At 32.8% G+C, this 13,332-nt stretch overlaps 1 protein-coding gene across 1 annotated transcript in view; it reads right to left on the bottom strand.

Moving 5' to 3' along the window:
• Positions 1–13,332, bottom strand: part of LOC127861111 (zinc transporter ZIP13-like) — a 46,900-nt gene that overhangs the window by 8,354 nt on the left and 25,214 nt on the right. The window contains exons 4-6 of the mRNA XM_052399491.1: positions 7,188–7,424; positions 3,762–3,851; positions 404–517 (exon numbers count right to left, since the gene is read on the bottom strand). Coding sequence (XP_052255451.1) covers positions 404–517; positions 3,762–3,851; positions 7,188–7,424 — 441 coding nt within the window. The remainder of the gene's footprint in view (positions 1–403; positions 518–3,761; positions 3,852–7,187; positions 7,425–13,332) is intronic.

Raw genomic sequence — 13,332 nt, 5'->3', positions numbered from 1 at the left:
AGGTAAATTTAACATGGTTATGAAGTTTATTCATTATTTTCCGCAATTTGTCTCGAACGACATCTGTAACTCTGTTTAGTGAAGCGCACAGATTCGCTGCGCTGAACTGCACCCATGTTTATGAATGGGTGCATATGGACTGCCAGAGCCGCCATAGCAAAAATTATCAAAGGTTCTGGGAGTCCGTTTATATGGACTACAATGTACCTATGAAGTTTCATGATCCTAGGCCTAAGCGTTCTTGAGTTATCATCCAGAAACCATCTGGTGGACGGACTGACAGACGGACCGACAGACAGACTGACGGACCGACCGACATGTGCAAAACAATATATCTCCTCTTCTTCGAAGGGGGGCATAAAAACCTAAGCTATTAACTGGTGCACAATGCTGTCTGCTTTACCTGTGCTTTTGCTGCTTTCCATCTATCAAACCCAGAGCGTAGGAGGATGGCGAAATCTCCAACCTCGTGAGGAATCTCATGTAGCAGTATGGCAAGTAGAGTAATAAACCCCACCTGAAGTATGAACATAACATGTAGGATTGGTGCAGGAATGAACCCCACCTGAAGTATGAACATAACATGTAAGATTGGTGCAGGAATGGAAATAGCTTAGCATTTTTTGTAAATATGATTGCTATAATTTTATTATTTATACATATGTCTAAAAATAGTGATTATTGAACCAAAAGTTTCTGTAAAAAATCCAGCAAAAAACTTAACGAGTTGAAAATTGATTATAAACAATAGGAAAACAAAAAATACAAGAAAAATAAAAAGAAAAGAAGAACTTACTGCACCTCTTTTTATAGAATAAGTAAGTAAGAAAAACAGTTTTATTTTTAGAAATGCTCAACACTTCAGAAAGCTAAACATTAGACGAAATGCAGTAAGCTACAAGTAAATGTACATCATTAATTTTACTTGTACATCATTAAATTAAGTACATTATAGACAAAATCTGTCCATGCGTTTAATTTAGCCTTACAATTCAATATAAAGTTAATATTGTCTTCTCATTATATGTGTCGTGTTCTGAAAAAACTGGGCTTAATTCATGTGCGTAAAGTGTCGTCCCAGATTAGCCTGTGCAGTTCGCACAGGCTAATCAGGGACGACACTTTCCGCTTTAATGGTATTTTTAGTTTCAAGGAAGTCCCTCCTTTCCGAAAATCAAGTTTAGGCGGAAAGTGTCGTCCCTGATTAGCCTGTGCGGACTGCACAGGCTAATCTGGGACGACACTTTACGCACATAAATTAAGCCCAGTTTTCTCAGAACACGTCACATATCATGATGATTGTTGCACTTAGAGGCTGTAACTCATAAGTGTTAATGAACAAGCAAACTCATTGGATTCCTAGAAAGGACATTGACAAATACATGAGCCCCGCTCTGTTAAAAAAGGGGTTTAATGCACGTGCGTAAAGTGACGTTAACCTTTGCACAGGCTTATCAAGGACTACACTTTTCGACTACACTGGATTTTTAGGATGAAAAGACTTCCTTGAAACCAAAAATGTCATAAAAGCGGAAAGTGTTGTTGAACATGCATTCAACCCCTTTTTCAGAGAGCACAGTCCATATTTTTTTATGTCTTTTCATCCAAAGCTTTTGCATCTTCAATAGGACTACAACAAGTACAATTGCGACTTTCACGTAGGTGATTTTCTAAAAAGTTTAGCATTTCTGTTGAAACACTTATTTCTGGCATGATGTATCTGTTGGTATCTGTGACCTATCACATATTAAGGATGTACATATGAGAGATTCAATATTTGTTTACGCCTATTTTTTAAACCATTTGTTTAAGGCAATTTTAGTTATAACAATGAAGGGATGATGTTTTAGATCTTTTGCAGATGCTTGAAAAATGGCAACAAGCTAAGGGAGTAGTAATAATACACTGTAACTCCAATATAGTGCGGTCCGTTATAACGCTGTGTCCAATATAACGCGGGGGGTGCTTGGATCCCGTTTTTTCTCCAACCTTCCATTTCTGATTCAAATCCATGTTATGTAACTACTTGTATTTTCAGAAAATTCAAAGAAGCCGGCGATCACAGCTTGATTGCTTTATCCGTTCGTTTAACTGATTTTAATCGATCAGAGGTTAAACGACACTCGACAGCTAATTGGTGTTTATCTGTTGTGTAATGTCAATAAAGGTGTGAAAACTCGCGAGTCCGTGGTTATTACATGTATTCCCTATCAGAGCGGTTCGGTGCTCTAATTTCAATAAGGTAAGTGCAAGCGTAATAATTATCAAATTTAAGTTATTTAAAACGATTACCTGTTTATATTTTATATTTATCGTGTATTGTATTTCATTGTATAAACTATGGCTGTGTAAGTGTGTTATCGTTTATTATATGCTATACAAAAAAATGATACATAAAAAGATCTTTGTGTATGTTTAATGTTTCAGTACGTATACGAAAAGTAAATTAAAAAATCCTGACGATTTATTTACATGCTAACGCAGTGTAATTGTTAACAGAGATTCACTTAAATTTTTGCCCGTTATCAGAAAGTCCACAGAAAGCACGTTTTTTACAAGCTGCGTATGACGCAATAAAACATTACTTTGTACATGTATCGTATTGCATTCAATCTAAATTTAAATTCGCTCGTCCAATGAAAGCTGTGTCCCATAATGCACTGTACTATTTTTCTGAAAAATGGCGTAGGCATATGAATTTGTTTACGAAATTCGTAAACATATTTCTTGTAATAAATGTTTAACATTATTTTTTCGTAAGTGATGTTGTAATTATATTGGATTATCGGACAAATGTGCACATTAGAAAAGCGGTATATATACTGTTATCTTTCAATTCGATTTATATGCATGTATTTGCGGATGACAACACAGCATGACAACATAAATAAATAAGCTCAAAACTTATAATGCTGTCCATTTATAACGCTGTTGCGTGGCTTGGACACCGTCATCCGCGTTATATTGGAGTTACAGTGTAGTATCTTTATAGACTGAATTTTTGTATGCCACAATAACCTTTAAAATATTGAAAATATCCATTAAATTATTGAGTTTAATTTTCAAATAAAGAAATATTATTAAATGAAAGTACGCAAAACATTTCCAAGTTTATAAAAATGTGAGAACCATTATAAATCATAGAAATAATAACATATAACTGAATATGGAACATGTTAAGGCCTCTTATTTCAATAGTAACAAATGAATATAACAAAAACTAATGTAATAACTGTGTACTTCACTGTAACATCCACTGCAAAAATAAGACAATACAATGAAGACTTAACTCAATCTAAAATTTTTGGGGAAAAAAAAGAAACAGCACTTAGAAGTCATTGACATGAGCAACTTAATACATCTGTTCACTGTTTTCTTAATTTAAAAATGTTTCTTAATTTTATAAATCATTTAATTATGTAACCAATAACATTATAGTAAAAATTTAGGATTTTATGCACCATATCTTAAAGGCCATTTCAATTTTAAAGAGGTTTCACATTGAATTGTGTTGTTTTGTGACAAAACTTAGCAGGTTTTAACCCAAATCTTCTTAACACTGTTTTTTTTAAAGAGGAAAAACCTGCAAACAGAAACAGCTTTTTACAGTTTAAAATGTTTTTAAAAGGTTTCAGCTTTACACCCGCAAAAATCTGGGCATGAAACCTCAAAACAACATTTAGATTTTTTTCTTTTTCATAACCAACATTTAGAAATACCTTACCAATACTTAGAATTACCTTACCAACATTTCCAATTACCTTACTGCTGACTAAAAACCCTCCTGCCACTGCCAGACCATGTGTGAAATTGTCGATCACATTTGCTGCTAGATTTAAATACCCACTGACCTGAAACATAAACCAGTCAATTTCGTATACCAGGGTTTGATGGGGAAAAGATATTGCCTCTATTGTTTGTTTTCTTCAATGACTTTGGATTTGTCAGCTGTTTTCATCAGTATTTATGTCATATCATAATCGTTTGCTTACCTACTCATACTTTTTCTAAGTAAACTGGTTTACCGTACTTAGCACATATACTTGCAAACAAACTTACTGACTGATAAATGCCCTTCTTGAATCAAAGGTGGATGTAGGTAGGATGAAGGACAAATAATTGTGTGATCAATTCCAAAAAAAATTATATGGCAGATGCAGGGAATCAAACTTGAGATCATAAGAATTGTTGTCCAGATGTGTGAATTTAAATTGTAACTGAATAAAAAAAATCTTCATTATTTTCTACTCAATGAAATGGGACATCATTTCAAACATCATTCACAATTCATAAAGAAATCATATAACATTCATTATAATGATAATTTCAGCTTTCACAGGTCCAATTACATACTTCTGTGCAATCTTATAAATGTTTGGTATTTCCTAAACAAACTGAGCCACTTCAATGAAAACAGAAACTTGTTACACCACAAAACAAAGGCCCAATATAATGAAAACATTTTAAGTATATATAGAGAATAATAGGTTAGTGTTGATTATAGAACAGGTTTATCATGCGAGGCTCAGAAAACAAAAAGAACGAGCCTTGGCAAGTGCTTTTTCGTTTTCGTGCCGAGCATGATAAACTTGATCTATAATCAACACTAACCTATTATTCTAGTTATCATACTTTTTATTCAGTAAACTTTTTAATTAAACAAAATAATTTTAACTGGATAATATCTCTGGATGTATGCCTTCATTTTGTCGAAAAAATGACGTCATTTCGTGCTGTGGTTTATAGCAGAAATTTAATCAACGGGGCTTTAATCAAGCGAATTCGCTGTAAACGTGGGATAAAACAATTTATATGTACAAATACTTAATGAAAACAACAAAAATCAAGGACATTGATTTTCTTTTGGTTTAGTACCACTTACTAATTGTCAATTACATCAACTTTAGCAAGGTCATAATTAAGTTAACGTATTTTTAACACTTACAGTGCGGGAACCGAGTTGTGAAGGCCTTTGCAAACAGTTTGGATCCAGATGAGACGCCACAGAACGTGGCGTCTCATCTGGATCCAAACTGTTTGCTATTCTGATAGTATTCTTTGAAAAAAAATCGAAGAAAATGCTAATTTTAGAAATTTAGCAGACGACATTTTAGCAGACGACAAATTACCCAGCATGCAAAGGGTTAAACATAAGGTCAGTCAACTTAGAACGTATATATGTTACCATTCACAGTGTAATTCTGTACGTTATCAATTCATTTATCAAATACCAAATGCAATCCCACACACAAAACCTCATACATCCCTATATGGGAGCGTTTCACAGACTAACAGTTTAATTTAAATGTAGTTAAATGAGTTTGGCCAAACATTCAAATCAACCTCGATACATTTCACTGATAAACTATTACAAATTACATCTTTTCTTATGGTATAATACAATTAACAAGTAAACATCAACGTCGTAAGGTTGAATAAAAAAAAAATGCAATGCTATGTTTTCACTTTAAGATGAATTACCCAGGCTATGTTTGCTAGCATCATATTTGTTGCTAAATTCATTTCACTTAAAATATGATAGTACACATGTTCTGGTATATAAAATGAATGGCCCCAAATTGAAACACTACAATCTGGGCCAATATGAATTTATGAGTACACAGATAAATATTGCCAGATAGTGAATGTATGAAACCTTTTAATTTTCTAACCAATCCTTTTGCTCATTAATAGTACATGTATTTACATACAGAAATCAACAGAATATATAACTCACATTTTACAATGGTCAGTTAATATCAGCATCTTTAAAAATTGCATAACATATTAAATTAAATAATGAGAATAACCTATTTGAATTGTTAAGTTGTCAGATACATGCAAAATGAGATGTATAGCAATTTAATATTACATTATATGTACCAGGGATTCTTTTAGCAATATTAAATAAACTGTTCAAGAGTTATGTGTGTAAGGTATGTTAAATTATCAGTTACTATACTAAAGTTGCAGAAGTTTGCCTTAATGTTGGCCGAAAATCTGGGAAACTGTCCTAAAATGAGGACTAGGTTAATGGTCTAAATATCTATGATTTACATAATATTGTGGTCGAGTGACCCCTATCGCTGATCAAAACTGATTAGCAAATAGATAATTACATGAAATCATGGTAAAGTGATATACTACATGTATACTATAATATCAATGCATTAAATGAGCCTCATTTAGGGACAGCTGGACTTTATGAATGTGCGTAATGTGTCATCACAGATTAGCCTGTGCGGTATGAACTCTCCTTCTAAAACAGGATTTTTGTTTAGTAGATTCTTCCTATAAACTAAATATTCCATAAAAGCAGATAAAGAGCTGTTTGTTCCTGATCAGCCTGTGCAGACAGCACAGGCTAATCTGGGACAACACTTGACACATATGCATTAAGAATGGCTTACCAAAGAATGCTGCTAAACAAATAATGCACTTTTGTTTAAGTAACATAATTAATTGTCAATATAAGGGCTTTCCCAGAGTAATAGAACAAGAGCTACCAAACAAGGTCAATTATTATAAATAAATAATTTATTATATAACATTATCTTATAATGTTGTATTTTTATTATGTTTTTGATAAGAAATATCCTGAACAAGAGATTTGTTTGTCAGAAACATAATGCCCCCTACAGCGCCGCTTTGATACATGTTTTTTTTACCTTTGACCTTGTAGGATGACCTTGACCTTTAACCACTCAAAAATGTGCAGCTCCATGAGATACACATGCATGCGAAATATCAAGTTGCTATGTGAAGGGACATAGAACTTATAAGCATTTTTCGAAACCTAAACGCGAAACCTAAACACAAAGTGTGACTGAAAGACGGACAGACGGTCCGATCACTATATGGCACTCCTTCGGGGGCATAATAAAAAAATTGTGTTTGTATGCATTTGATGATACCTCTTAAGATTTGCAGTTGATCCATTATTTTTTTTTTCTTTATTGAAATATAACCCTTTGCATGCTGGGAAATTTGTCGTCTGCTAAAATGTCGTCTGCTGAATTTCTAAAATTAGCATTTTCTTCAATTTTTTTCAAAGAATACTATTAGAATAGCAAACAGTTTGGATCCAGATGAGACGCCATGTTCTGTGGCGTCTCATCTGGATCCAAACTGTTTGCAAAGGCCTTCAAAATTCAGTTCCAGCACTGAAAGAGTTTAAGAAGTTTTACCTTTATATTATCTTTTTCTTTTGATTTATCTGCTTTCTTTGCTGTAATTTTTACACCACTTGTCGAATGAACACCGTTCTGTTTATTGCTGATATGGTTTGCATAGTTGTGTACAGTTCTTTGTCTGGCCCCCTCATCTGTGTCTGTCGTATCGACTAGGCCAGCAGTGGATTCTGAATTGTCATGGATTCTAGCTGCTTTTTCTTCTTCCTCAGCCTCTGAACATTCATCCTCCAACTAAATAAGCACATTAAAAACATCCAGAAAATTATGATCATTAATCTATGAAAACTAGGCTAAATGCATGTGCTTTTACATATTTTTTTAAAGGAGAATCTCTTCTTTTAGAAAACCCAGTTCAAACAAACAGTGTTTTTCTTGATTAGCCTGTGCGGACTTCTCAGGCTACTCTGGGACTACACTTCATGCACATGCATTTAGCCCAGTTTTCCCGTAACAGGGATTTTATAGTCATCGCTGTTTCTTTGACAGGGCTCAACATTAACCTACTTACGGGCAAGTACTTAGAAAATCTACTTGCCCTGAACGTAAAGCCTCTTGCCCAAACATGAAATATCACATTAACTGTGGACCTCATATTTTTTAATAAAGATCAAAATGATACACCACAAAACCTTTTTTATTTTTGCACATTTAACAAAATGATTACAGCAATTAAAGTCTGAATTAAATGCTCTTTGTTCTTTTTTGCACTTGCCTGGGCGGACAACTAGATTATAAAATAACTTGCCCGGACCCAACTTTTACTTGCCAGGGGATATAGGACAACTGTTAATGTTGAGCCCTGTTTGACTTAAAATAATTTGGTTAAGGACCAGCAAAGGAACAAGCCTGCATACCAGTTTCACAGTCTGATTTAAGGATGTTTTTTCATATAACATTTTTTGGCAGGAATACCATGTCTTAGAAGAATAACACTCAAAGAATTAAGTTAAACACCTTTTATTTTTCATCCATACATGTCAAGATTTAAGTTGGTAGCTTGGTATTTGATATTGATATGTTCATACATGATACATCTTCAGCAGTTTTTATCTTTGCTGTTAATGTGTGAAGCAAAAATACTGTCTCATTTAGCATCTTATCAATACTTCAGATAATTTACTTTAATTATCTTTGTGTGTGTTGACTTTCATATCTCTATAACAGTAACCTTGTTCATCCCCATTAACAACATGATCTTTAATCACAAAACTATTAATGCTCACAATGTAATCTAAGTGAATTTTCAAGTATAAATGTGTATTTAAAACATTACTTGATTTTGCTATTAATAAAGTCTGACAAATACTAATGTGGGGATGTTCATTCAGTTAAGTTACAATGTAAGATCACAATAAAACATGGAAAATCATTATATTTGAGAATAAACAACAGGTATTATTTCCCACTTTCGCCAGTGTTTCCTGAATAGAACATGGACTTACGTGTTTAAATTAATTGGACACCAATTGCCCATAAATCTTAAAGCAAATTTCATACATTATATAACTGAGTGGCGCTCCGGAAAAACAGAGCTCAATGTATGTTCGTAAAGTGTCCTCCCAGATTAGCCTGTGCATACTAATAATCCTCATTATATTAGTGCATCTGTATACTGCAATTAGGGACGACAATTTCTGCCTAGACTGTATTTTTGTTTAGAAGCTTCTTCCTTCAAACTAAAAATTCCATAAAAGAAGAAAGTATCATCCCTTACTAGCTTGTGCAGACAGCACAGGCTAATCTGGGCCAATACTTTACGCACATGCATCAAAGCCAGTTTTTTTTACAGAAAGAGACTCAAATACCACTGTTACTCTTATTTACCTAGAAAATCTACATAAGCTAAGAACATTATTCACTGACAGAAATGGCAGTAATAAATCAGATATATAAATATCAGACATGGCAGCAGTGCAACCATTTTTCAGCATTAGGCCAAATTTTTTTTATTATTTGTTTTACTGGAGCGCCCGACCCTATTTTTCGACAAATACAAATAAAAATAAAAGTTACTTTTGTTTTTTTTTATTTACATTTCACCCGCCGACCTGGTATTTTATCCAAAACTGGAAAAAAATACTTAGATTGCCGAAAGTGTTGTTCAAAATTTGCTTATAATACGTGTTGTTTCTTGTGCCAAGTCGACTTGTAAAGCGTCAGCGATTTTCATTGGCTATTGCAGCCAATACCACACGCTATTAGCCAATCGGTGAGTATTTAACAAATGATGTTCATATTACATTTCCGAAATGGCGGACATTAACAATAACGAGACAAATGTAGCATATTTTAAAATCAAATTAATTATAAACTGAGCAGAAACAATTTTAATTAGAAAAGTTAATCTTCAGAACACCATTGTTGACATCATGCCCATATTATGTGAAACGAAATTCAAAATAATAATGAGTTTTTGCAGATGATGCAGAGGTTTCACCATCGATAACTTTCGGTGTGTTAAAAAGTTTTGGGTAGGTTTAATAAATATGCGTATTTATTAAAATGTAGATCCTGGTATATTTTTATACATAAAAATCAACATCCCGAAAATGTCCAAGCAGTACTACTTTACGTTTCTTTATAATGAACATGAGGACCACAGGTACTTGCATCAATAATCCCATTCCCCACCCACCCATATATATTCTTTATTTAGAAAAAAGTATGCAACACAGCTTCTGAAGAAAATAACATTGGGTCCGGATGTTCGTATGTCCGTCAAAGTCACAAGAAAGTTTTAATTATTTTTCTTGACACAGTAGCAAATTAACATGCTTATTATTCTTCATTAACTTAAAACAAAACATTTTTTCCATGTATTAAACTGTATAAATATATTTATAACAACATTTTAACCATTTTTCCGGTACCTTTTGACCCTTACGTTCCTTTGTTTGGATCAGTTCATTTTATTGAATTTCAACAGACGAAACCAAAGTTTTGACTTTCAAAATGTCATGAAAAAGTAAATGGAATTTATTTCTTAATTATTTGATCAGTTTTGTAAATCAGAAATACATCTTAATGTATTTTTCTAAAATTAGTTATTATTTAGCCGAAATATGATGTGCTATCAACTGTACAGAATGATTTCATACTGCAGGATTTGTACTACAAGGAATGCAAGTAAATTTATCACACCTCAGGCTCTGTTGATAAATGTGCTCAATTGGCTCTATGTATTTGTTTCAAGGGTTATTATTATCTTCACATTTATATAGCTCTCTTTGTTTATTACATATCCAAGAAAATGTCATTGCTTTTTCTCCTTAAAATAATACAGACAACACATTCCGTAGAAATTTTCATTTGAACTTAAACTGTGAATAAGAGAGGAACAAAATAATATGTGCAAAAGTTTACACCATTTTATTTTGACAATGCTGTGAGTCTTTTACAAAATTATTAAAATAAAATACTACTTTAAAAATATACAATTACATAGTTCAAAAGTTGTTTTCTATATATAATTAATCTTGCAAGTAAATTATATACAGTCAGCAGAGTAATTCTACTAGAACAATTTAAATCCTTGCTACATGTACTATTTAATTCTTTATATGGCTTTCACTTAAGAAAATGTTCAATGAAATAAATCTTGGTTTCTAGGTATATTGTGTCTTTTACCTCAATATTTTGTTGGGGCTAATGTGAAGCCAATGGACATGATACAAAAACTACGAAGATTACCACCATACAATGTCACATACAAAATAATTATCACCTAACCCATGCGTTTTTAGAGAATAAGATTGTTTAAGCTCTTTATTATATAAGTAAATATTAATCATGTGAAACAAGGACAGGTTATTTTTTACTCCAAATGTATGATTTGATCACACTTAGAAGAAGAAAACACTAACATGTTACACACCAAATATTGAACCCCTGACCCTTGCGGTTTCTGTGTTGTTAGGGATTATCAAATACATTAATCTATATAAATCAGTTGACCCCTGAAGCGCAAACAGTTTTGACCACGGAGACATGCTTTGAGGAAACTTAGCAAAGAACCACTATATGATTGGCATGCAACGTAACAAACCAATGGGCCTTGCGGTTTCAGAGAATGATTATATTATTTATATTTATAAGCAAAACAGTAACCCCTAGGGAGGGCAAATTTTCTGCATGATTTGAACAAACTTCAAAGAGAACCTCATAACGATGTTACACACCAAATATTGTAGTCATGCCCCTTGTGTTCACTTTACATATATAAACACTACAACTCTCTCTGAATATAAAAAGAAATGCTCCACATGTTTTTATAAGTCTATAACTCTTGGTTTCTTAAATGAAATATTCACATTTTATGTACTAGAACTTTCACTACACAAAGTTTGAATGACAATAATGTTGAACATTTTGGATCCTGATCAGACTGCTCTTTTGGAGCCAAAATGTTCGCAATCCCACTAAGGTCCATTTTCCTGTTAGGTGGCTCATTTTTTTCTCATGATTGATACAAATTATCATGATATAAAGCAAGTCTGTTTTATATTAAAGAGTATTTTTAGTGTGCATATTCCACCCATGGATGAAAGTTACAAAGTTGGTTGGTATTTAAAGCTATTAAGGTTCATGTAGAGGCTTCATTTTGAAAAATGTGGGCCCCCTAGCATTGAACTCAAATTTGACTAAAGGAAGAGTGCCACATTGAAAATGTATACATATATGCTTTAAAGGATGTTTTTCCTTCAAACTGCTACCAATTTTGTACATCAACGTATCATAACATCCACGAAATCAATCAAAATACAAAGCGATTTTAACAATAAAATATACATTATTTTCAAAAATCTGAATCATGTTTATTCCACGTATTTCGGCGGAAAATTATATAACTAGTGATTAATATCGACATTGACGAGGGCAAGTTACGCTTAAATAGTAAAAAAAAGTTTACATAACTAGAAATATCAAAACTCGAACACATGTCATTTCATCACCATGGGGGCAGCCATTTTTAAATTAATAAAATAGAAAGAAACATGCTAAAAACTCACTTATCGCATAATTGACATTCCAAACAGTTGACGATGCCAAATGCATTGGATTGTAATCTTTCCATTGATGTTTGCAAACTGCACGATCAGACCTCATAAACACTCAAAAGAATAACTATGTAAGAAGCGTTCACCAATGTTTACAATTGTTGTCGAATGTACTATATTATTGCGCATAAAATAGTACGCTTACAGACTGACAGAAAGATCGATACGTAACTCCGTTCAATGCATCACGATATACTATTATATTGATAATATATAATAATACATCGCTTTAACAATCTAAAAGTAGAAATAATTCTTTTAAACGGAGTTTTGAATAAGGAAAGTGAAAACAACGGAAGTTGGATGGATATTCTGTGAGATGCACTTCGGCTCCAGAAAAACAATACAAATAAACTAAAAAAGACGTGTGGGGGACAGTTCTCAGCTGGAAAATATTCGAAATAGGGTAAGTGATGATATCTCTACGTGGTCATTTCTGTTATTTAGTGCGATCTCTTGCTGATTAATGTTAACAGTTGTTTTACTAGTTGCCACCTAACTGTCAAAATAAGTATGTGTTTTCTCAGGTATGTGTATACACATACCCGGTTTTCTCACCACTGCACGTGGTTTCGACCGATTTGTTTTGCACGTTTTTCTACGGAGCACAGCGATGGCCACGCTTTCAAAATGGGTAGAAGGAATCGAAATATAAAATCAATCAGTTTGCCAATTTCTTTATATTCCTTTACAATTTTATATGTCGTCTGCAATCTATTTCAATTTGAGATGGTTTAAAATTTGCAATTTGGTTAAGAGGTAAATAACAAAATTGTTAAGCCTTTGAAATAGAATTGTGACTCTTATTATCCACCATACCTGGATTTTTAAAAAGTAGTTACGTTTTAGTTATTTTTAGAACTTTGTTTAGGAAATTTATCCAAAAAAGGCAGTTGAATAAAAACTAATTTGTTGTTTTATGACAATAATTTTCTGTGAAATGTTGCTAACTTGACCTTGTGTATGTATATAGCTTTGTATTTATTCAACTTAAGGTAGTGCATATCCGTCCTAACTTTAGATTGAGATTTTGTAAATTAGTGTAAAAATGTATTGGTTTTAAACCAAAATATGAATAAAGC

This window comes from Dreissena polymorpha, chromosome 15 (genome assembly GCF_020536995.1).
Source record: "Dreissena polymorpha isolate Duluth1 chromosome 15, UMN_Dpol_1.0, whole genome shotgun sequence".
Lineage (NCBI taxonomy): Eukaryota > Metazoa > Mollusca > Bivalvia > Myida > Dreissenidae > Dreissena > Dreissena polymorpha.
The sequence above is the reverse complement of the archived record's forward strand: the minus strand, read 5'-3'. Positions and strand labels throughout refer to the sequence as shown.